The sequence below is a fragment of the Primulina tabacum genome, chromosome 14 (genome assembly GCF_025594145.1).
Source record: "Primulina tabacum isolate GXHZ01 chromosome 14, ASM2559414v2, whole genome shotgun sequence".
NCBI lineage: Eukaryota > Viridiplantae > Streptophyta > Magnoliopsida > Lamiales > Gesneriaceae > Primulina > Primulina tabacum.
The window spans coordinates 4,253,937-4,278,716 of record NC_134563.1 but is presented as its reverse complement, the minus strand read 5'-3'; the positions used below and the strand labels follow the sequence as shown (position 1 = coordinate 4,278,716).

Here is a 24,780-nt window from a genome sequence, read left to right as displayed (position 1 = left end):
GTCTCACAGATCAAGATTCGTGAGACCGTCTCACAATAAATCTACTCTTTTTATTTTGCCATTTTCACATTTGGACAAACGTTTGTACCTAGAATATTATCTGATGGAGCATTAATTCAACATCATTAATAACATATTTAAATTCCAATCTTTATATATTACATTTACTTTTTTGCATGTTATGCATACTCTAAAAATAATCAAGAATACAAAGTTATTGTATCTCAAATCACACTTTCAACACTTTTACGAGTATGTCAAATAGCGTAGTTGACAAACTATTACATCAGTGTCAGAGTTTCACTGGTACAAAATGAAAATAACGGCCGTGGATTCCATCGTCATAAAAAATATAGAATGTTTTTCAAGAATGAATTGGTTCCATGACACGTCTCTATCGTTAGAATTAGATATGGATCCCAAATTACTTCGAATGGACGATCATTTTACAGAATTTCTGGAGATGAAAATAAATTTTTTTTTAAAAAAAATTATGCATAAAATTTTGTTTATTTTTTATTAGAACTTAGAAGTAAGTCTCACCATACAGAGCTTGAATTTGTTTTGTTTTGTTTTGTTTTTTTTTTACTTTTAAATGAAAAATATCCTATTACCTTTGGGCCTAACCCCTCAGGAAGCTGGCCCAGGATAAGAACTTGCCCTTCTATGTTGGGATTTAGTTCCAAACTGGCTTTAGCATACAGCTCCATAGATGGTAGTCGTGGGCCCATGTCCAGCCCATCCAATAGTTGGACTATGATTCCTGGATTTATTCTATACAACCAATTTATAAATTTATTTTATATTTGTTTTTCAGAAAAAAAAGGTATCCATTACGTATCTATCACTACCTACCCAAAAGATCATTTTCACCCTTCATTCTTCCTGCCAAATGCACTCTTCCAAATATTAAGACACCCAAAATTTGGATTTTAATTTTCATCATATTCTTTAATATATACTTTAAATAAGTGGAGTTCGTTTTTCTATGACGTGAGAATCTACGGTCGTTGCTCTTCGATGGGTATCAGATAAACTCTCTTACCAATGTAATAGTTCGTAAATCGCGTTAATCAAATAAATCACAATGAACAAGTAACGTCAGACAAGTTCGTCAGAGAATGATGGATAGAAAAAAAAAATTATATATATATATATATATTTATTAAACTATTTTAAATAAACACATGATTTTTTTATTTGTCTATATTTTAATTTTTGCGAGTTCAGACAAAAATGTTTTGGCACAACCTCGTGCACCCATTAATGAGAAATTCTGCACCTAACTTAACTTGATGTCCACCCCATTTGACGTCATTTCCATTCCATTTCCCAACTCCAACTTCCGTAGAGCCGACACCACCCCACACTTGCACTCCACCGCCGTTTACTAGTCTTACCCCCAACCCACACCAACAAAAGAGACAAAGATTTCGATGACCTCCACCTAAATTCACATAATTATTCTTCTGTTGTCTCGACTTTTCGTAGAAAAAGGGTCCCGGGAATCGTCGGTTGTTTTCACGCAGTAGGGATCCTTCTCCATCGATTTTTCAAGCTGTCAAATAATCAGATACTGCCGAATCCGATTGATTATGTGGAGGCGGAGGTGATGATTGCATGATTTGCCAGCGGCGGTGATTTGATGGTTTCGCGATGAAATGGACGATATAAAGCTGTCGTTGGTATCTCAACGACCATGATCGCCTGTTTTCTTGAATCCCTTCGGAGAACTCGGAAACATCTTTTTTTTGTGTCTGTGCCGCATGGACCCTGCCACCGGTCGCCCTGCTATAGTAATTGATAATGGAACTGGGTAATTAGTCAAAGTTTTATTGTTCCTTCCAATCTTTATGCTATGTCAGTTGAAGTATTCGTTGAAATGCCCCGATGATTAAGCTGATTTTTCTGCAATTGGCCGTACTTGGTTCATTTTCAGGTGGTTTGCCTAAAGATTTAACTTTTTTTTCCCTTCTTGTTTTGTTTCAGGTATACAAAAATGGGTTTTGCTGGAAATGTAGAGCCAAGTTTTATACTTCCTACCGTAGTTGCAGTAAACGAGTCATTTCTCAACCAGCCTCGAGCTAGTTCTTCCAAGGGCAGCAATTGGTTGGCGCAGCATAGTGCTGGTGTGATGGCGGATCTGGATTTTTATATTGGAGAGGAAGCCTTTTCTAGATCTAAATCTAATAGCATTTATAACTTGAGCTATCCTATCAAGAACGGTCAGGTGGATAATTGGGACGCAATGGAGAGATTCTGGCAGCAATGTATATTCAACTATTTGCGCTGCAATCCGGAAGATCACTATTTCTTGTTGACAGAGAGTCCGTTGACAGCTCCGGAGAGTCGAGAGCATACTGCGGAGATCATGTTTGAGACATTTGATGCTCCGGGGCTGTATATCGCGGTGCAGCCTGTGCTTGCTTTGGCTGCTGGCTACACAACATCGAAGGTTAGGATTCATTTTAGTTGCTTAGGTGATATAAACTCAATCTTTTCTTTCCCTACGTTGTTTGGAGAATTGAGTGTTAAAACTTGCAGATCTAGAATTGCGTTGGAATTGTGATAAATGGTTTAAAGAGCTGCGGAGTTTTTGTTCGCTGAATTGTCATAAAAGTTGTGTCGGATCGAATTGCGTGAACATGCATATACAGAGTTGTTAATATGAATGGAGTCTTGTACTTGCTATCTGACTGAACATTTTGGGCTGAGAGCTGGCCCCTTCTCTAAAAGGATACTGATACGTCTGATCATATACGGATGCTATGAATAATCTGTAAATTGTCATTCACGTAAATATTAACAACGGTCACATTGGAATTGAAGATAGCTCAACTCAGGGAAGATTATTTTTTGTACATTTGGGTGATGAATAGATGAAGTGATACGAAGCCTATAAATTGTTAATATTTTGGTAAGATTGAAGCTAGATATTACAGAAAATAGATATCAATCGAACATAGAAGGAAAAAAAGTTTAAGAGAAGAAAGTATACCGTCTAAGAATACTATTGCAACAACTTCAGACATTTATCTGAAGGAAATAATTTTTTGAGGGTAAATTATGAATCGTGAGTTGATTTCTAGATGATTGTATAATTATTTGAGATCATGACTTGCGGGTTAATTTCTGGATGATCCGTATCTTTAGAAAAAAATACTGTTAATGCCATGTTGCTCAACTAATTAATTCTAGTGCCACGTTTGGAACAAAAGTCCAATTTGAAGTCTGTGTGGAGATATTTAATATTTTTATGATGGGATTTATCTTTAAATGTCGTGCCCAACTTCCTCGTATGTTTTTTTAGCAAGGGGGAAAGGATGAGATCTGAATCCATGATCTTTCTAATAATTGACGAGGCTGTAGCGCTGAACTAAATCGGACGGTTGTCCCTCCTTGTTATGTACATCCTCAACTCCTGAACATGTATTTTCCATTGAGTGGGGACGTTAGAGGATTATATCCCAGAGATTTGTGTTTTTCTGTAGTATTTCTAGCGTGGAAATGTTATCTGAAAATACTCCGCAATTAACTGATTTTGAAGTTTTATTCTATCTTTGGACTTAAAAAAATTTACATTAATTAGAGCTCGCATATCTAATCTGCATTGTGCATTCACATTTCCCTCTCCATGCAACTTTTAGTTGCAGCGCCTAATCGTCAGTTGCATAGAATATGATGAGCATAAGAAACAAACAAACAATAGAAAAAACTATTTATCATATAATTGAACTATGGCTTTTCCTAATAATGTCATGCATAGTTGCCGCCTACTTAATCTTCTTAAACATTTTTTCTTAGTGTGAGATGACAGGAGTCGTAGTGGATGTGGGAGATGGGGCAACTCATGTTGTACCAGTTGCCGATGGTTATGTTGTTGGGAGCAGCATCAAGTCGATTCCAATTGCAGGGAAAGATGTCACTCTTTTTGTGCAGCAGCTCATGCGAGTGAGTACGGCTTCTTTATTATTTTTATGTCTTGTAGTATTGTTATTGATAATAATATATCCATTGATTTTCTGAATAAGATTCCTTTGAGTTCCTGGAGTAGAGGACATTATTTTTTCTTGTTGAGCTTTGCTATTTTACTTTTCCTTGCAGTAACTGTTTTTTACCATGCTGGTCTGATAATTGCTTTACTGCCTCATTTTCAAATAACTTTCTATGAATGTCATGAACACAACTGGCATGGTTGCTTCCCCGTAATTAGCAAGCTTTATAAAGAGTGATCTCAGATGGCAAGCAGGAAACAATCCTCATCATGATTTAAAATCTGTCCTCTTTTCTGTTTGCTCTTTTTCATGGTCTCCAAAAACATCTGGGATTCTGGTTTTTCATAGTCTTTGAAAATTGTATCTTGAAAAATATTTTTCAAGAAACAAAAATTTGATACTTTATATTTTTTGCTGTTTTGCTGAGTCTTGAGATATGAATTGCTTACCCTCAAGGTGAAGGTTCGGACCATTTTTATTTTGTGATTCTTGTACTGTTTGTGTCATTACTCCTGATGTAGTTTCATCTAGGAAAGAGGAGAACATGTTCCACCTGAGGAGTCCTTCGAAGTAGCCAGGAAGGTGAAGGAAATGTATTGCTACACATCTTCCGACATTGTCAAGGTGCGTCTGTACTACGTTAGTATTCAGAATGGATCAAATTTTTCATGTAATATACCATTATTTGCAATTGCCAAGAAATTACTCTAAACACATACATTCATTTCTGATTCGGATGTTAATGGATGGATGGATGATACTGAAAAAAAGCTAACCTACACTGGCATGTTTTGACTTATATTTTTTATAGTTTATATCTTTCAGTGACATACCGAAATTGTTGTTAACTGGTATTTAAGTTTGATAAATTCAGGAGTTTAATAAGCATGACAAAGAGCCGGCAAAATATATTAAGCAGTGGAGAGGTACTAAGCCAAAGACAGGGGCTCCATATTCTTGTGATATAGGCTATGAGCGGTTCCTTGGCCCTGAGGTTTGCTTTATTCATTCACTTTAAGCTTGGCTACCTTATATACAACCATGATATGTCATATAATGGAGCAATTTCCTCCAAAAGCTTCTGAAAAGGATGGCTCACACTTTGCATGTTGATACATCGTTTGTTAGAATTCCACAAATTGTTTGGCAGCCCTATCATCCCAATATTCGTTTCGCTTTTGTTTGCAGATCTTCTTCAATCCTGAAATTTATAGCAGTGATTTCACTACCCCTTTACCAGATGTCATAGACAAATGCATTCAATCAGCACCAATAGATACAAGAAGAGCCTTGTACAAGGTGCCAAGAACTATTTGATCAAATTCTATTGTGTTTTTTTTGTGTGCTTCCTTTCTCAAATTCACTACTTCTGGGGACTGTTGAGAGTTGCTTTCATAATATTGCAGAATGTTGTATTATCTGGTGGATCAACCATGTTTAAAGACTTCCACAGAAGGTTGCAACGGGACCTAAAAAAGATTGTGGACACTCGAGTTCTTGCATCAGATGCTCGGCTTGGTGGAGAAGTGAAGGCTAAACCCGTGGAAGTAAATGTCACCAGTCACCCTATCCAGAGATATGCAGTTTGGTTTGGAGGCTCGGTACTTGCCTCCACTTCTGAGTTTTTCACGGTAAAATTTATTTTCCCATACGGCGTGCAATGCTCAATGACTGTTGACAAAACTTGATACATATTTTCTGTGTTTGGTTGATATGAACATCGGAAAATTGCTTCTTTTGCCCGACTCAGGCATGCCACACTAAATCAGAGTACGAGGAGCATGGAGCGAGCATATGCCGAACAAATCCTGTATTCAAAGGAATGTATTGACATCAAGACAAACCAAACTAAAAGATATCAAAGGCATTTTTCAATATGGATGGAATTGGAACATGACAGGTCTTATCACGCCATCTTGTTTCGGGGTTGATTCTTTAAAGTCCTGCTGCCAAATGTGCTTAAATTTTCATCTCTCTCACAGGTTGGATTCCGGGAAGCAATGTACTATACGTTTTCAGTCTATTGTATGGCAAATGGAGGTTTTCTTGTATTCTTTTCAAAGGGAAGCAACAAATTTTTTTTTCCAGAACCAGTGGTCCCGCCTCTGTTTTTTATTTGGGAAGAACGACTCTAAATCCTTGAAATTCAATAGTTCTATCACTGTATTGTCTGATTGGTCTGTCTGTTGCGGTCTAATGGTATATAGTTTTCCTTCTTGGAGTACAATAATCACGATGCTGTAAACAATTTTCGACGATGATTTAGTTGCTACACACTTGTTACCATTCACCTTACATGTTCCAATCCAACTGATCTTAGTAGTTTTTTGGTAGGGTGTTCAGAAATGTAAAACCAAACCAAGCTGCATGGTTTGGATTGATTTTCAAGTAATTACGGAAATCAAACCAAAAAATTTGTTTGGTTCAAATTTTGATAAAAATGTTACATTAACATAAAAAAATCATGTAAAAAATTATTTTAATTTAGTATGGTTTTTTATACATATGAATATTTTATTTGATTTTTATTTTGTATTATATTTCTAGTGAATTGAAATTTATGTACTACAAATTTCAGCTCAAATAAACATAATTATATCTTTAAAATTTATATTTTTTTGGTAAGTTAGTAAAATTTCATAAAATGCAAATTAACTTTAATATATATTTTTTTAATTATAATTATTCTAGTTCACCATAAACTAAAATGTTTACTCATCTTTAATCAAGGTAATTCCGCTTTTTCCAATTCTGATGTGACTCACATGCACTAATTTATCATGAAATATGTAGCTTAAAATTAGTCATCCGAGTCCAATCCGTTGGTTTGGTCATAAAATTTAATGGTTTTGTTCGAAATTTTGTGAAACAGATATAATATAAGTTGATTCGAATTTTTAGGCAAAAATGAACTAAATTGTAGTTAAACACCCATATTTTTTTGGGTTTTTTTGCATGCACTTTTTAGTGAATTTGACACATGGATTTCTTGCAAATTATAATTTGTATACTTGCAAATGCTAAATACAACAAAGTAGATTTGTGGTTATCAAGCTACAAAATCTGTAAAACCATGTTTTAAAAAATACCTCAAAGTAGAAATAGTTGAATCTAATGGCTTCACGGATGCTAAGATTTAGAGACATCATTAGAGTTTCCAAATGCTTCTCGACACTCTTTGGCAACTTTTGACATAAATAACAATCTAAAACTTTAGTTCATTTTTGAAATGTGGAGTAGTTAATGTTGTATGCTTGTTTCTGATGAATAAGAGTGTATGTGTTTTAACTTAATTACCATTTAGTTACTACTGAATTTTCAAGTATACATGGATGATTTAGAGGATGAAGTCATGCTTTCTCTCAATACCGAGATTGGATACGGTAGCATTGAAGAGCTAGTTTTTCTGTAACCGCATACATCTTAAATTTGTGTCTAATGAAAAGAAATTCAAAAACTTGTGTAAGACGGTATCACGGGTCGTATTTTGTGAGACAGATTTCTTATTTGAGTCATCAATAAAAAAAATATTACTTTTTATGCTAAGAGTATTACTTTTTATTGTGAATATTGGTAGAGTTGACCCGTCTCACAGATAATGATTCGTGAAACCGTCTCACAAGAGAACAAAAAAGTTGACGACAAAAGATTCGTGAAGAGTGTGTCAAGAAGGCAATTCCAACACAATAGATATGTAATTTTCACTCTTTTTGTGGCTTGATTCTTAATTCTTTGGTTTGGGACAAAAAATTTCAAGTTTGTTGGTTAGTATGTTTTCCATTATTTTTAGTTCTAATACCCACTAGATATGGAATAAATTTTGATGTTGGAACAATCCTCAAAAAGCTCGATAAATCCAGCCACCTTAGACTTAAACCAAGCCCAAGTTCACTATCGGGCCAACGACAAACTTTTAAGGCCCATATTGAAGCGATTTTTCGAAACTTGAGAGAATCCATACTTATTTACAAAATTACGATACTGCCACTGACTAGGGCACATTTCTTTCTATAGTTCACTTGCTCCCTCCAACACTCTTTTCATTTCCAAGTTCAAAGATCAGGCCCGAGTATGGCGTTGGCGTTCGACGAATTTGGACGGCCGTTTATCATACTGAGGGATCAGGAGCAGAAGACCAGGTTGCGAGGTCTCGATGCGCAGAAATCGAACATTGCCTCCGCTAAAGCTGTAGCTCGGATACTACGAACCTCGCTTGGACCCAAAGGCATGGATAAGATACTTCAGAGTCCCGATGGTGACGTTACTATCAGTAAGTGTGCAGTTCTCGTGTTGATAATTGGTCTGATTGTGTCTATGGTGAGGACTTGCTAGATTTTTTTAGTTGGTTTTCTTCTTGTTACTGGCAAAGTTTGAGTTTGTAGTCGGTACTTTATATTTTTTTTTCATTTATATCTGTGTTCCAGTTGTGTTGATTAGCGGAGCTCAATGATGAGCTGTTCTGTCACTTGAGTATTTTTAATGAGAAAAATTTGATCTGGTAAATTTCTAGGCTTCATATGTGCACATGTGAATATAAGTGCAATGTATTAGCTTACTTTATTGATATTTGTTGGGTGGAAATAAAAAAATAAAGATCAGAGCGGCATTCTGTGATTAGGGTTTAAGGGGTGATTTTTCGATTGTGATTTTGTGCTGTGCATTTGGGGATCCTTGGAGTACTCTATACTTTCCATGTGCTAAGAATATTGATTTAAGTACTAATCTTATTTTATACCACAGTAGCGATCTCAGATTTTAATCGTGCACTTGGATTGGTGTTTTTGCCGTGTTATAGATAGAAAATATCCTACATCTATATGACTCACTCGATACTTTGGAATTACTGAATGTGTGGGGGTGTCTACTTCCATATGAAATGGAGACATATAACGAAAACAGGAATGTCACTATCTTATTATTATTAGGAAAAGCTAAATTTCGAAATTGTTGCACGATTTAGTTTTTCAACATGCGATTTTCACATAAAAGTTGCTCGCTTTTTTACTGTATGATGTAGCAAATGACGGTGCAACAATCTTGGAGCTGATGGATGTTGATAATCAAATTGCCTAAGCTGATGGTTGAATTGTCACGAAGTCAAGACTATGAGATTGGTGATGGAACAACTGGAGTTGTAGTCATGGCTGGTTCCCTTCTAGAACAAGCTGAGAAACTATTGGAGCGCGGAATTCATCCTATACGAATTGCAGAAGGATATGAAATGGCTTCCAGGATTGCTTTTGAACATTTGGAGCATATAGCCCATAAATATGAATTCAGTGCAACAGATGTTGAATCTCTTGTTCATACTTGTATGACAACTTTATCCTCCAAGATGTAAGTGCCATTTGTTATACCATATCTCAGATCACACCTCTTCACGAGTGTATCTTATAGTGTTCTTGGTCTTTTGCGCATGCTTCATGACCTCCAATCCTACACTATCCCTGTTATTCAGGTGTTTATTTGTCCATGTATTCCAAACTCTTTGCTACAGTTTTGTATGACAAGAGCTTTTACTTATCATACTTGAATTCACGAAGTAAATCGTTTGTGAGTTCCTAGATTTATTTTATTTGCGTTCACGTTCATTCTAGTAATTAAATATTGGTATCTATGAGCTGTAATGTATCTTACAATTTACCTAAGTGTTCCGCTTTGATCCCTATTGTTTATCTTTCATTTCGTTCAATTTCAGTATCAACAATGTTTCATCATTGCAACCTGTTACGGTTAACTTTATAATTTTTTTATGTGTTTTCTTTTTGTTTCTTTTGCCTTTATTGTCTTTACTTAACATTTTGTGGGGTTTTCGGAAGCGGGTGGTGGGGCTGGTCTAGAATGTTTGAAATTTCCCCTTGATTTACTTATGTTTTCTCATGTAGCTATGCAAGTATCTAATGCTTCTGCATTATGTGTATTGTATTATCCCCAAATTTGCTTTGCAGAGTGAATAGATGCAAGCGGAGTTTGGCAGAGATTGCTGTTAAAGCAGTGGTCGCTGTTGCAGATTTAGAGAGGAAGGATGTCAATCTAGACTTGATTAAAGTGGAGGGAAAAGTCGGTGGAAAGTTAGAGGACACTGAACTAATTTATGGGATTATCGTGGACAAAGATATGAGTCACCCTCAGATGCCAAAACAAATTGAGGATGCGAAAATCGCCATTTTGACTTGTCCCTTTGAGCCTCCTAAGCCGAAGACTAAGCATAAGGTTGATATTGACAGTGTGGAAAAATTCCAAATATTACGTCAGCAAGAGCAAAAGTATTTTGATGATATGGTTCAAAAATGCAAGGTAACCCTAACATATTCAGTTGATTTTGAGATTGTTTGATGACATATGTTGGAGTTGAGGTTGTTGGAAGTAGCTGCTGTTTGGGATTTCACTATGTTTGTTTGTAAAGAGAATTAAATGAGGTTCTGTCCTGCATCTTCCATAGGAACGGGGACACACTACCTGATTTTCCTCTCCCTTCTTTCCTTATTTTGTTGAACTTTGTCAGTTAAAATAAAGCAGGCATTACATTGATGGAACTCACTGGATTGCAGGATGTTGGAGCTACCTTGGTCATTTGCCAATGGGGTTTCGATGATGAGGCAAACCACTTATTAATGAACAGAAATTTACCTGCTGTCAGATGGGTTGGTGGTGTAGAGTTAGAACTAATTGCCATAGCAACAGGTTTGTTTCAGTTTGTCTGTTCTATTTCTAAGTTGACAGTTTTGCTGTTCTAGTTCTAAGTTAATTTTTGCCATACTATTTGATTCATGATTGCCAATGTTGCTTGACTTTGGCGCAGGTGGGAGAATTGTGCCAAGGTTTCAAGAATTGACACCAGAGAAACTAGGCAAAGTAATTTCTCCTACCTGTGTCTCTTTATTGTATATATTTTGACAATACCTGTAAGCTCTTCAGTTTGCAAGTTGTTGCATCTCACATCTCTACCCTTGTCTTCAAATTGATTATGCATGGCAGGCTGGTTTGGTTCGTGAAAAAGCGTTCGGCACCACTAAAGATCGGATGATCTACATTGAGCACTGCGCAAATTCTAGGGCTGTAACCATATTTATCCGTGGTGGTGGGTTGTTTATTCCTCTTTTATCCATTCTTACTTTTTTGCTTTCTGCTCTATATATGTTGTGCTAATACTGTCGTGTTGGTTATTGTTTTTCACCTTATTTTGTGTAGCTACTTTTAATCGGTATTATTTCAGAAATTGAGACGATGTATGGATTCTGTATGCTGTATTAGGTAACAAGATGATGATAGAGGAAACAAAACGCAGTCTTCATGATGCATTGTGTGTTGCTCGGAATCTGATTCGCAACAATTCCATAGTGTATGGTGGTGGATCTGCTGAGATTTCTTGTTCAATTGCTGTGGAAGCCGCTGCTGACAAATACCCTGGAGTTGAGCAGGTGAGGCGTAGAAGCTAACATGTGATATATTTGCTTCTCGTTACTTGCATCTCTTAAGCTGAATTTTTTTACATGTTGGGTTCTCCAGTATGCCATTAGAGCATTTGCAGATGCATTAGATGCTATCCCCATGGCACTGGCGGAGAACAGTGGGCTACAGCCTATAGAAACATTATCAGCTGTCAAATCTCAGCAAATCAAGGTAATCTTGACCATCGCCTGTTGGGGTTTTTCCTCGGTGATTGAGCACCCCCACACCCTAATTAGTCGATGTAATCATTTATATGCAAAGTAATTTATGAAATACTTCCTCCAGGAGAACAACCACTGCTGTGGTATTGATTGCAACGATGTGGGCACAAACGATATGCTAGAACAAAACGTATTTGAGACTCTCATCGGAAAACAACAGCAGATTCTCCTAGCCACTCAAGTTGTCAAGATGATCCTAAAAATTGATGATGTCATCTCACCGTCTGATTATTGATTTTACCGGTCATGTACTTGATGCAACAATTTTGCTGTCTGTATGCTTGCTCATCCTGTGCTCATCAGATTCATTATTCAATCACTCTTGTATTGAATTTTACTGAGGTTCGATGGATCGTTTTTGTTTCTTCTATGGAAGGCTTTATGTCACTAAATTGAATTTTTTGTTTTTGAGTCAGCAATTTAAAGGCTAACCCCCATAAAAAATTCAGCCTGCCTGTTTGGAGAATCTGCCTCAAGATTGTTATGGAATTGCCAATTTTTTTCCCCTAAATATGCAATTCATTAATGCATTTTTAGCACATTGTTTTGGGGCGACAACCTTTATGTTCTGTTTTGTGGGTCAACTTTATGTACAAGGTATTGGTGGTACCAATTCAGACTCGATGGATCTGTCCAGTACCATGCTTTGAGGCTGTCTTTTTCTGTCTACCGTGTTTGCTTAGGAAGCTATTCTCCACTCTTTCCTGTCAACGATTACTCACTTTTTGAGTAAAATTATACATCATTTGAAATTTGAAAATCCGCACTTCATCATTTTAATTATATCACATATCTCTGACAAACTTTTCGGTTTAATTTACCAAAATCCGATGAAATGTTACCGTAAGTTACTGGATCCTTACTATAGAACTTGTGTATGTTAAAATTTCAAGGCTTAAAGGGTTGCGGATTTGGTAGCTAGAAATATTTTTAATTGTAGAATATATTATGTACATTCTTTTGACATGTGTGACGAAATCAACATTTATCAAAACCTCCAAGTTAAATGTTAACGTAGAACTAGTTAAATCAATTGCAAACACTCGTACCAACAGCTAATCAAATTCCAAATTTTGATGTAAATTCTTACGATACCGGTCACAAACTGATTCATGCATTCAAACTCCGAAAGCAAAAAGGTGAAGGAAACTAGATTTAAAACCATACAACATTAAAAGAAACGACTGCCTTTTGCATGAAAATTCAGTGAAAGATAAAAATATATTGATCTTTTCCTGAAATGTACAATGAATTAGCGTCTAAAATTGCGGGACGGGATATTCCATTCATACGAAGCTGGATTGCTCTTGACCCTACTGTTAAATTTTATGACATAATGGGTCACACTATTCATCTCATATGCAACTACCGTCTGCGTACTTTGACACTTGGATCATATGTATGCATTATTAATTTACTTGCAGTAAATGTCGACGGAGGCTTGAATTCTTGAATCTTGATATCCTATCTATGGCTAAGTGGGCAACCCCGTGTCTAGAGATGCAAACAAACCAAACCGTTTGTGAGCTATTCGAAGCTCGATTCGATAAAAGCTCGTTTGAGCTCGTTTAATGAGGCTAGTTAAGATAAACAAACCAAACTCAAGCTTTACAGTATTCGGCTCGTTAGCTCGTGAACATGTTCGTTGGTAAGTTCATGAGTAATCTTTAGATGAAAAATAATAGTTTTGATATTTGATTTATTGATTTTGCATATTATTTATGAAATATATAGAAAAATCTATTAAATTTATTTATTATAATAAATTTACCAATTTTAATAAGAATAATATATTTTTCTTTAAATATATAATTTACTTTTTAATTAATTTAATGAAAATTTAAATATATAATTCATATTTATTAAGTTTGTTTAGGCTCGATAAAGGCTTGAATAAGCCCGTGAGCCATACATATATTCGTTAAATAAAGCTCGAGCTCGGCTCGATTATAAACGACCCAAGCTCAAACATTCAAGAGTTCGGCTCGGCTCGATTCGATTACATCCCTACCCGTGCCTTTGCCACCTCCATGTTGTCATAAATAAAGGGTTGGTGGTTTACATTTATGACTCGTTGGAGCCCTTTCACATGGTAACCATCCTTCCGATAACCAGTATGCTAAAATGCATGTCGATAATCATGTCATTATTGATTCCATATATGGTAATTTGAGATAATAATATAAAAATAAAGCAAAAACATATTTGAACTCTCCACTGCGTATCCAACACTTACTACCATTTAATGCACCCATTTGCCGACAGTCATTATATTAGAAAATTTATTATTAATGACTATCGTTTTTGCCTGGGGCCGGAACCCATCTCGACGATAAGAATCCTGAGTCCGCCCCTGATTACACGTGAAAAGAGAATTACATGGCACTCTGTTAGATTTAGTGATAGTTGAGGAGTAAAGACAATAGGCTTTTAACTTTACAATGAAATTTTATCAAATGTGCTGTTATTGTCTTATTGATTGATGGGAATTCCATCCACAGATTAAAACATGGTCCTTTCTGAAGTTGTGAAGTGGCCTAAGTGCTTTTTAGCTTTTGTCTTTTGTTAAATTGATTATCAGCCAATCATTCTCCATGTGAGGAAAACCCCCTTGTGGGTCAATAACGACACCCTTTACCTACTAATTTCTTGAATGATGTGAGATTGGAACGATATAGTTCATACAGAGTACAGAGAAAGATATAATTCTTTGCTTGTTAAAATTTTTGTTCTGCTATAGTCTCTTGGAGTGTCGAACTTAGAAATTATACATGTCATATGCATGATAAACGGACCATTGAAACCCATCCTTTTCTTTTTGAGTAGGAAGAGATTTGCCACAACTGTCTCTCGTTACGACCCTTAACTCGACCCAATGAACATTTTAAACTCGATTAAATTTAACTTTTTCTTGTACTTGCAATTGTAGTCGTCTCAGGTCTGATAGACATGGTGTAGTAGCTAACACTAAATATTTACTTGGACAATCCTCCCTCTTGAGCTAGTTTTTGAGGTTGAGTTATGTATAAGTCCAAATCTTAATATGGTATCAGAGCTCTGACCCACCGTTATATGTTGGTCTGTCATAGTTGAGCCACCCGTTAATGTCTCCACGTTCTAGTTGTTCATTCCTGAACATGGGATGTGTTCCCACATGTTGGAGAGTTAAGTTCATATTGCAAAATATTGAATCGGAAGCCGAACTCTAAGAACTTGATTTCTCATATTAAAATATTTCATTGATAAAGTTCCATGATCAACTCACCAGTCCTTGTTTACACTTTTGACTTACATTTATACTTTCTTAAATGTTTGTCATTTTGAAAGGGACAGGCTGAGGTTGTTACAATTGCTAGTTAAGTAACCGAAACTGATGCATCTATAAAATTCAATTAATAGGCCACATTCTGAAACCCCATTTGTTTTAATGGGCTTTCTCGAGGACACAGCCTGAAGCTGGCTAGCACCGTTTACCTTTCTTGCAACTGAGTGCACCGGCTCCGTCGGTCATGGAGCTCACCAGGGACGATGGTCTCGCACTCAAGCTAGATGCCTTGGCGTAATTAGACGAGGCACCGGCACCAGATGGAGTGAAGAATGCCCCATTTAGCATAAGGTCTCCTTCTGATCTCCAATTCCAGTGCTTCCATTTGCTTTCGGGTGCATCCTCATGCTTGGTCACCTGAAAAAGCAAATTTAAAGCCGTTTTTAAGTTGTGCCGATTTAGGAATTTATGCAAAGGGGCGACTTTTTTAAATTGTCACCTCTTTATTTTCCACCCTGTCTGGTGCAAGAAATCTATTGCCTTGGCTGTTTATTGTAGGATCTGCACTGCCACCAATTGCATACATTTCCCAATGTGTGTAGTCATTATTCACCACATGAAAATACCCATGCCTGCATCTGCAAAACGTGGCAACAAAATCCTAAACTTTAGGCCCGAACCCAAATTTTTGACAGCCTATGAGTTTTTAAGAAACATAAGTCTCATCGCCCTGTAATACCTTGGCATCCTCTGCACGAGCCCTTCTCCGAAATGGTTGAAGGCAATGGTTACTTGCATGTTCTTATCTTGTGTATAACTATCGCTATGCCCCAAAAGCATGACCTTGTCATGATGAGTCAAGTAATTATTCGACAACGTGATAGCCGTGGAGCCGTGAATGGCATCGATCAGGCCATCGCGACAATTAGACAACGTACAATGGTCGACCCAAACATGGCTCCCCCCGAATATCGACACCCCATCTCCGTCGGACACTGTCCTATATCCATAATGCTCGGGTGAATCCCTCACATACGCATTCCCCCCTTGCTTGCAATCATGTATATTTATTCCATGGATGATGATATTTGTTACAAATTGTATGGTGATGCACGGTCCTCCAGCTATGTGTACACTTGCTCCTCTCCCATCAATGGTTTTGAATGAGTTTAACATGAGTTCTTGTTTGAGTTTGATCACCATGTCACGGGTGAAAATGATCCACAATGGCTCGTTTTGGATGACACCATAACGTAAAGTTCCTGGCTTTGGATTCACTGCATCATCCCCCGAGTCCGTGACTACGTAAATCTTGCCATCTCTGCCACCGATTGCGTGTTTTCCGAACCCAATGGTGCAGTCCGCGAGTCTCTGGCGGTTCTTTTCCCAGTCAGGATCGCAACGCCAGCAATCGTCCATCGGGTTACCCGTGCTGCATGAGAGAAATCCCAAGTTCCTTCTTGATACGTTGATTTTCCTGCAAAAAAACATAGAGACACTTTGTTACACTGAATGCATGTTATCGACCAAGAAAATTTGGAAAAACAATAAATATTAAATCATCATGTTTAACTAAACTCGAGAATTCAAGAATGTGTTTCGAGTCCATACTCATTGACTTCTTGGACTACTAGTTCAGGATCTTGAACTGGTGAAGATAATATGGAAGCTGCATTCAAGAATAAAGGAAGTAATATAACAGAGAAAAGTGGGATTTTCATGTTTGGTGAAAATGGGGGGAAATTTGTAAAATGAGGAAGCCTGTGTCTTGTTTGGTTAGAGTTGGTTGCGATGATTTATATATAGGTTGGAAGAATTTAATGATGGGCAATTTGGCCCTACTTTCTCTGTATGATTTGAAATCATGCATCTTTCCATGTGGATATGATGCAGTACTTACAAATATAATGAATCGAGTTTATCAATTAAATTCTCCATTCCATTCCCTTTTATGAAAAGATATAATATTTGATAACGATTTAATTCAAATATTTTAAATTTTGAACTAATCGAAATGACATGTTTACATCGTCTCTTGCATACATTTATAATTTATCACAATGAAACACATCATCTTAACTCAAATACCAAATATAAGATCTATGAACAATGATTTTACCTAAGATGCTTTTAGTTTGTATATATTTATATAGAATAGGTCTCTTGTGAAACGGTCTCACGAATCTTTATCTGTAAGACGGGTCAACCCTACCGATATTCAAAAAAAAAAAAATAATGTTCTTAGGATAAAAAGTAATACTTTTTCATGGATGACCCAAATAAGAGATCCGTCTCACAAAATACGACCTGTGAGACCGTCTCATACAAGTTTTTGCCATTTATATATACATCGACCAAGTTTGTGCTAAATCCGGAGGATTCAGAAAATAATGTCACTCAATTATGATGTGAATTGGTCCTGACTTGTAACTTATCTGATACCGATATCACAAATTTAACAATCTCTCAGTAAAAAAATTATGATGAAAATTTCAAGAAATAAGTATTTTCTGTTTTTTTTTTTTAAAAAAGTATCAAGTCAATTTATTGACCAAATTCATTAAATCGGCTTTGCAAATATATTTTGAGCAAGAATTATGACGTACCCTTTAAAATAAAATAACCTTTGATAATTATTTTAAAGTCCAAAAACTTCAAGAAAGAATATCTTCTACTTTTCTCAAAACATGATTTTGAGTTGTTTGTTATGCAATCCTGGGCCGTTTGGAAGGATATTTGCACCTGGAAACATAATCTTATGAGAATCAACCAGTTGCTTAAGGTAAATTGGGTTCTTTCTTATCTTGATATTAACCATGATAGTTCTCGTATCTTGAACATTTGAGAACTTGTTCATTCTGTTTGTTTTATAAAAATTCGTAATGTTTGTAGAAGTTCAAACAAAGTCGCTCTTTATTTAAAGTATTTTGCTCTATCATATCTTTACCGTTTACTTGGGGTGAAGATAATTATCCACATTGGTTGATGAATGTATCTTCTCATGATTTGTAGATTAGTTTCTGTTTGAAAAAAAAAATTCTACTTTATCAATAAATGAGTATTTTTTTATTAAATTAAATTCAACATATGATTTCTCTGCCCGCCCTGCTCAACAGTCTCACAAAAATCAATTTTGTGCTTCTGCATTTAGAGAACATTTTGAAAATTTCAACTGATTCATTTAAGACAGTAAGACACCATGTGCCGACATTTTTGTAGACAACCCAGTAACATTTTAAAGTAAATGTGGCATGGGAAATTCAGTTGATTATGTCCTACACGAACTCGATCAAATATTAGGTTGTGTTTGAATCGAGTAATTTAATATCGAATATTTTTTAAGTCGACTCGATTTATTTATACAACAGACACCCTGTAATTATTAATATAACCTCGAAATTTAATTATTTAGTTTGGCTCCTAAATGGGAATCGTAGGTCCCCCACTTATTAAATGGCAAGGTAGAAAAAATAAATTCCACATGGTTTTGGGGTATGGCTACTGATAAACCCGGCCAGTTTATATATTTATAAATTAAAAATAATAATAATTCATGTATCGATGTTGGTCAAATTTATGACGTGGAATTTTTAATTGGGCCGGGGAGCAATGTGCTCCCCATGTGGATAGTTATCTGTCCTCACGGCCCACCAAACGTTGTCTCATTTCAAAACAAATCTTAGCCACTATTATTATTATTATTAGTTATTCTGGACACTTGATGTATGTGTATAGAATTTTTATCATTATCGATGGACTAAAATGAAATTTGACAAATTATGAAGGGACTAATTTGATATTTGAATTGTTAAAATAATAAAAATAAAAAAAAGTGTGTTGAATTTAAAAAAAAAAACAAAAGTGTAATATTAGTATTATATAAGAGTAAAGTTGGAAGAAAAAATTGGTGTGCTTCCTAGATGGTTACTATCATGTCCTCACCCTTAATAAAATAGAATAGATATTCGAATTTAAAGAAATAATATTTCTTTTAGTCGAATTGATGCATAATAATATGAGACTAGGTACAATTTTTATCATCTCCAAAATAAACACTAGACATGACATGATTAAAACTAGCAATGTTATATGCCACACACTACGTGTACATTCATGATATGATTGAACGATTGTTGTTATAACAAAAGTTATAGTTATTGATAACTGTGAAACTCAGATATTTTAAACGACACAACAATCAAAGAGTGACGTTTCGATATCTCTTCTTGCGTGGACACTCGTTACTCCCCGAAAATTAAAATATTTGAAATAGAAACAACATATATCCTCGTAGAATTAGAATATTATAACGACAGATCAATTATAGATATTTTGAATTGATTTCTCCATTATCCTCTTTCCAAGGTTTTGGATATATTATACATTAGTCACAAGTTCAATAATTTGTTTGTGTTGGTTGAGTTGGGGAATGCACATGTGGAGATGTGGAGGATAGGGTCATATGTTACTCCATGATAGCAAAGAGCTAAGCACACCCATATTAGAAAGATTCCATACTAATTTCTTGAAAATTAATTATTTGTTCACACTCTTTTGCCATATCTAAAATAGGCAATGCCCAACTTCTCGAAATTAATCATTTGTTCAAAACTTTCTTTTGCTAATAAGAACATGCATTGCACGTAACTCGCACGGTTATCGGGGTCAGCGCGAGGTAAGGCCATCGAGAATGAGTTTAGAGGAGGAAAGTCGTATCAGAATGCTTGTAGAAAATAGATGTTATAACTCTATTTAGTAAATGTAACATTTGAATATGCTATTTAAAAACAATGTTGGAGGCTTCAACATGATTCACTTTGTGTGGTAGATAAAATCAAGGTTTGAATTTGGTAGGGCACCCCTTTCATAGATTGGAGGTCATAACCATGGTTTTAGTAATCTAGTCTGTCTGTACACATCGAAAGATAACAACTACGGGTTCTTTGTCATAATAATTTTTAAACAAAAATAACTATAGCAATTCTTTCATTCATGGTCAGAATCATAAAAACCTTGACAAATGTCTCTTTTTTTTTAGAAAAAATATTTACTGGCTGAGGCAAAGAGCTAAAGAATTTCTAACATTTTTAATAATTCAGCAGCTCCTAAATCCTTCCTACCTTCTTGACAATCATTTGTTTCTATTTACATGAAATACACATAGAAATACAGAGAGTAAATGCAGCAATGTGTGATGGTATCCACATGATTAATAATGATAAATAAAACACAGACGTGCAGCAATAAACACGGGGGACGAGTTGTTACGTGAGACCGATATCGACCATCTCTGGGTTCGACCTCTCGGTTTGGTTTGCAACGAGCTCCACACCCAGTTGTCCTTTGTCACCCGCGCCAAATGCGTATAGTTTGTCAGATTCTGTGAGTGCAAAAGTATGAGCATTCCAGTATATGGAATTTGTGAGGCTGATCTGTACAACCCTTTCGTTCATACGTTTTAGCGAGGATACGAGCTCCGGGCTCAATATGTTTGAATGCCGGTTTCCCTGCGTTCAGAACAAAATCTTCACTTGTTAGCGTTGGATATATTGAGGTTTCCCTGCAACTGGATTTGGCTAAGCATTAATATCATTGTAATAGAGTTTGTGAAGTCTAGTTTAAAATTCACTGTTAGATATTACATTCATATATATATATATACATATGTATAAAGAGAGTGTCTTCGTCTATCGTTTATCCTGCAGTTTGAGAATGAACTTAAAAGATATTATCACAACAAATCAATTGGAATTTTGGAAAAGAACCTGCTCATCAGGAGCAGCGGTATTATGTCCGAGACTGGACGACTCTCCACATCCAAAGGAATAAACGTCGCCACTATCTGAGACGACAAAGGTTGTATAGTCACCAGTCGCGATATGAACTGCTTTGACATTACTTAGTGCTTTGACAACTTTAGGAACCGATTCACAATCTTCATTCCCATGGCCCAAGCAACCATATCGTCCCCAACCCCACGTGCAAACTCTTCCATCCTTTCCGACCACTGCAGCATGCCAGGCACCGGCTGCAACTACTGTTGGCTGAAGATTCAAATTTTGAAACTGTTCAATTAATCTCGGCTGTTTCTCATCAGTTCTAGAGCCGTGTCCAAGTTTCCCACCCAATCCACAACCCACGGAGTACACTGACCTGATATGTCAACCAAGAAGAGCAAGCCGTATCAGAGAAATAAAAAACAATAGAAACCAACCAAAGGAAATGGGCAAATTATGAAAAAATCAAAGTGATAATCGATTCTCACCCGAAATAGACCAAAACTTTTTAAAAGCACGTGCAGAAAGTTTCGAATAGCAACGACCAAATCTATCCAAGATTATATATATTCTTTCCTTAAAACACTTACACAAACAATATTGACGGGGGGTAGATCCAGCCGGGATGAGGGGGAAGCATTTGCACCAAATATAAGAAATTTGAAAGCTTACATGTAATTTTCTAAAAATTATATTTTTCCCTCCACCCCAAAATTCAAAGAAACAAAATGAAGGACTAACATGCCAGAGGGTTGACAAGCCAAAGCAAGAAGGTAGCAGTATCCAGCTGCAATTTGAACAACTGGTATATTTTCAAGCGCCCCCAGCAACAGACGGGGCTCCACGTCACTTGGCTCTGTTTGATGGCCAAGTTTGTCTTCATTTCCCCAAGAAAATGTGTAGACCCTGCCTTCTCTAGATAATATGGCGGTGAAGAAATTTCCAACAGCAGCTTGCACGACAAAGATGTCTTTCAGAGATTCGACAAGTTTGGGAGTAGTTACTAATGTATTTCCTAGAGCCCCATATTCTGCTTCCCCAAATGAATCTTTTCCAGAGGCATATACCCGTCCCGTATCACTAATTAGCATTGTACGATCAGCCCCTGCTGCCGCATGAATAATACGAATGCCTTGCAAGGATCTGCATCACAAAAAGAACACTTGCATTATTATATCAGCAACCCTTGTGTTACAGTTGTCAACTTCAATAACGGTAAATTAGGAACCTGATTAGTTGAGGTCTCGCATCCTCGTTCATGGTTCCATTTCCAAGTTGTCCTGAGCTATTTGAACCAAATGAATAGACGGCTCCTTTAGAAGTCACGACAATGCTATGGCCAGGACCGGCTATTGCTTGTGACTTCTCCCGCCTATAACATGCTTCTCCAGCCAGCAAGTATCTCAAGACTAGTTTCCAAGATCCCCCGCATCTTTGTTTCAAATCTTGACGCTGCTCTAATGTCATAGGTTTAAAAATAGCTCTCTTCTGGCACATGTCAAGAGCTGCAAGCTCTGATAATGAGAGCTCATGGTCGGGAGAAAAGAACGCTGGCTGCCTAAAGAAGAAACATGTTACCTGCAAAAAGAATCATGATAATCAGCAGCATCATCAATTCGAACGCCAAACTCGAGGGGGCTTATAAGAATATATAGTCAAAACACACTTGCCTCAAGTTTTGCAAGATCTTGGGCATCCAGATTACAGCCGGTAAGGACATGAAGAACGATGGAAGGGTTGGCAGACAATGGAAACTCCCCAGGGCTCACATTTCCAAAACAATGACGTTGTTGCCTCTGATATGTTACAGGAGGGGGAGACAGTGAAGTAATTGGTTGCTCTGGAATGTTGTGGTATTGAACACTCGAGGTTCCACCGGTAGAGGCATCCATGAGCACCACTTACTCCTGCAGTGCCTGACTGGGGGAAATGAATATTGAATTCTCCGGAAAACCAAACGCACCTGCATAGATTTTCATATATCCTTCACCATTATGTCACATTATTCGAATTCAAGCTCAATTCACCAAAGAAGCCAGCCCTTATCATGATGGAGTGAGACATACCTTTGAGTTATGAGTTGACCAGAGAATTTTTATCAAAACCTGCAGTAAAACAACAAAGTCATCAAAAAACGTACCTTGATTGAACAATACCAAACTACATTGTTCATACAAGTCCAGATCATTGCATGTAAATTCCCACATCAACATTGTCACTCGGTGTCATTCAGTGGTGAACTAATGCAGGTTTTCACCAAGCAATCAATACATCGTGGACAATTAAACTGAAATAATCATAAAGTCGCAAGCCCATCTGAGGAATCGAAAATATCATATCTTACAATCAAACAAGAAGAATCAAAGCAAATAGTATCTTGCAATCAAACACTTAGCAATTGCATCTTCACAAGAAAGGTTACTTGTAAATTATACGTCTGCTGTAAATAAAGAATACCGTGCCTTTAAGCACACCAAAAGTTCCATATAGCATATTCCACAACCAAAAGAAACGAATTTTCAAACCGAAAAGGTAAAAACAAAAAAAAAACACTCATCATCAAGAAAATCCCAAAGGTTTGCAATACCCAAATTCAGATAGTGAATTAATTTAAAACATTAATAATGATCGGATAACAATTCGACAAGAGTGATCACCACAATCAACCCCTTCCACACACAATTTGACCACAAAAGTCCCAATCTTTAACAATCCACTTGTCAAAGGATCTTCAGATGATCAATAAAAACAAGTCCGATTCTTCATTCAACACCAAAGATCAAGTGACAATTTACACAACTGCAATAAACAGAGCATATTGCTGTACATCGGATATATAAACGGATCAAGAAACAAAAATCAGAAACGTAGTTCACATGCAAAAGGGGCCAATGATTCCTCAAAACCCATGTGGCATCAGTTGAAAAAATCACCAAAAACAGTCACAATTCCGATCAAAAGGAAGAATCTTGAATTGGGTCTCTATCTGATCAAACGATTTTTGTGGTGATATTTTCCGGTGATTTTCAGATATGATATGATTAAAGGTTAAAAAAAATGGTTCTATAGATGGGATGTTTTCTTTGAAGAAATCTCTGTTGAGAGATGTAAATAAAAGATAAAAGAAAATAGTTGCGGAGAAAAGATAGTATGCGAGTGAATATGTGAAGTTATTTATATAAGCCTTTATTTTCTCCTTCGGATGGAATGTAATTTAGAAGGAACACAAAAAAAAAAAAAATGAGGTGTCAGCTTATTTTGCTTTTTGGCTTGTGCATCTTCTCTCTCTTTTGTTTTCTTAAAAGGTTTACCGATGGTGGTTCTTTTTAACCCAATCAGAAGGTTAAATTGAGAGATGCGCACAAGTAAGTAAAGATCCAAGAAAAGGATATCAAACACCAATCCTCAAAACATACTCCACAATATTTTGGTGATTGAGAATCGATCACACGACGTCGGGGAATATCAACTCATGTCATCCTAAATTTTACAAATTCGTCTTGAATAGGTATCTTGTGAGACCTACTGATATTCACAATAAAAAATAATATTCTTACTATAAAAAGTAATATTTTTTCATGGATGACCCAAATAAGAGATCTGTCTCACAAAATACGACCCGTGAGACCGTCTCACACAAGTTTTTGCCATTCATCTTTGCCTCCGAGGTTGTTTGTGAGTTTTCTCTGATACAATTTTTCTATAAGTAAAAATTGTTTTTTTAAGTAAAAAATTACCAATTTTCCTTTTCCTAAATATTGATACATGTTAATTTAAATCTACAGCAATAAATGATTTAAAAGACATAAAAATATAGCCTGAAAAAATTTCGGGAATGATATTATCGTAAATAAGATATACCAAAAATTTTAAAATACGAGCAAAAAAAAAATGACTCAAGGACAACTCTGTTGTATTCATAAACAATAACACACAAATGCCGACCAGACACAAATCAACAGTTCACAAGCAGCAGTTCAAATATAACTGAAAAGGCTCACAACAACATAAAATAAATCTAAATACGTCATAACAACTACAAATCACTATACAAAAGTATGGTGCATCTC

General features: G+C 36.2%; 4 protein-coding genes across 15 annotated transcripts; 2 read left to right on the top strand and 2 right to left on the bottom strand.

Moving 5' to 3' along the window:
- The first annotated feature begins 1,266 nt into the window (after positions 1–1,266).
- On the top strand, positions 1,267–6,322 carry LOC142524365 (actin-related protein 3-like). 2 transcript variants are annotated; one of them, XR_012814876.1, is made up of 9 exons: positions 1,267–1,816; positions 1,990–2,455; positions 3,805–3,951; positions 4,527–4,619; positions 4,870–4,989; positions 5,184–5,294; positions 5,402–5,626; positions 5,746–5,895; positions 5,978–6,322. XR_012814876.1 is itself a non-coding variant. In XM_075628319.1 (8 exons), exons 1-8 carry the CDS (start codon positions 1,767–1,769, stop codon positions 5,824–5,826), a joined length of 1,293 nt encoding a protein of 430 aa, XP_075484434.1. In that variant the 5' UTR covers positions 1,268–1,766; the 3' UTR covers positions 5,827–6,322. The 2 variants fall into 2 exon arrangements, 1 of the variants encoding a protein (XP_075484434.1); XM_075628319.1 differs by having other exon boundaries at positions 1,268–1,816; positions 5,746–6,322.
- A 1,667-nt stretch (positions 6,323–7,989) lies between these two features.
- Positions 7,990–12,068, top strand: LOC142524682 (T-complex protein 1 subunit epsilon-like). Its single transcript, XM_075628734.1, is given in 10 exon segments — positions 7,990–8,265; positions 9,013–9,065; positions 9,067–9,332; positions 9,944–10,292; positions 10,547–10,679; positions 10,798–10,850; positions 10,974–11,076; positions 11,250–11,416; positions 11,505–11,618; positions 11,733–12,068. Coding segments are annotated over 10 exon segments (1,608 nt in total). The 5' UTR covers positions 7,990–8,066; the 3' UTR covers positions 11,904–12,068.
- Positions 12,069–14,879: 2,811 nt separating this feature from the next.
- LOC142525224 (putative pectate lyase 5) lies at positions 14,880–16,730 on the bottom strand. The gene is made up of 4 exons (XM_075629437.1): positions 16,545–16,730; positions 15,673–16,410; positions 15,433–15,571; positions 14,880–15,350 (listed from the first exon to the last, which is right to left on the bottom strand). The coding sequence occupies exons 1-4, from the start codon at positions 16,652–16,654 to the stop codon at positions 15,129–15,131; spliced, it is 1,209 nt and encodes a 402-aa protein (XP_075485552.1). The 5' UTR covers positions 16,655–16,730; the 3' UTR covers positions 14,880–15,128.
- A 3,271-nt stretch (positions 16,731–20,001) lies between these two features.
- LOC142525223 (ultraviolet-B receptor UVR8-like) lies at positions 20,002–23,871 on the bottom strand. Of its 11 annotated transcripts, XM_075629428.1 has the most exons (8): positions 23,587–23,871; positions 23,368–23,509; positions 22,777–22,815; positions 22,381–22,673; positions 21,939–22,288; positions 21,452–21,853; positions 20,699–21,086; positions 20,002–20,440 (listed from the first exon to the last, which is right to left on the bottom strand). In XM_075629428.1, exons 4-8 carry the CDS (start codon positions 22,600–22,602, stop codon positions 20,198–20,200), a joined length of 1,605 nt encoding a protein of 534 aa, XP_075485543.1. In that variant the 5' UTR covers positions 22,603–22,673; positions 22,777–22,815; positions 23,368–23,509; positions 23,587–23,871; the 3' UTR covers positions 20,002–20,197. The 11 variants fall into 11 exon arrangements, with proteins under 11 accessions (XP_075485543.1, XP_075485547.1, XP_075485542.1 ...); XM_075629432.1 differs by having other exon boundaries at positions 22,381–22,694; positions 23,368–23,871; XM_075629427.1 differs by having other exon boundaries at positions 23,368–23,871.
- Positions 23,872–24,780: the final 909 nt, after the last annotated feature.

What these genes read in the sequence shown, in the direction of transcription:
- LOC142525223 (XM_075629432.1), bottom strand. Translation starts at nt 22,602, where the DNA reads ATGGATGCCTCTACCGGTGGAACCTCGAGTGTTCAATACCACAACATT. An exon ending in GCGAGACCTCAACTAATCAG is followed by an intron (nt 21,854 to 21,938) that starts GTTCCTAATTTA and finishes TTTGTGATGCAG; the next exon opens with ATCCTTGCAAGGCATTCGTA. An exon ending in GCTTGTCAACCCTCTGGCAT is followed by an intron (nt 21,087 to 21,451) that starts GTTAGTCCTTCA and finishes TTGACATATCAG; the next exon opens with GTCAGTGTACTCCGTGGGTT.
- LOC142525224 (XM_075629437.1), bottom strand. Translation starts at nt 16,654, where the DNA reads ATGAAAATCCCACTTTTCTCTGTTATATTACTTCCTTTATTCTTGAAT. An exon ending in GTAGTCCAAGAAGTCAATGA is followed by an intron (nt 16,411 to 16,544) that starts GTATGGACTCGA and finishes GTTTTTTTGCAG; the next exon opens with GAAAATCAACGTATCAAGAA. An exon ending in CTCGTGCAGAGGATGCCAAG is followed by an intron (nt 15,572 to 15,672) that starts GTATTACAGGGC and finishes CACGTTTTGCAG; the next exon opens with ATGCAGGCATGGGTATTTTC.
- LOC142524365 (XM_075628319.1), top strand. Translation starts at nt 1,767, where the DNA reads ATGGACCCTGCCACCGGTCGCCCTGCTATAGTAATTGATAATGGAACT. An exon ending in CATCTTCCGACATTGTCAAG is followed by an intron (nt 4,620 to 4,869) that starts GTGCGTCTGTAC and finishes TGATAAATTCAG; the next exon opens with GAGTTTAATAAGCATGACAA. An exon ending in CAAGAAGAGCCTTGTACAAG is followed by an intron (nt 5,295 to 5,401) that starts GTGCCAAGAACT and finishes ATAATATTGCAG; the next exon opens with AATGTTGTATTATCTGGTGG.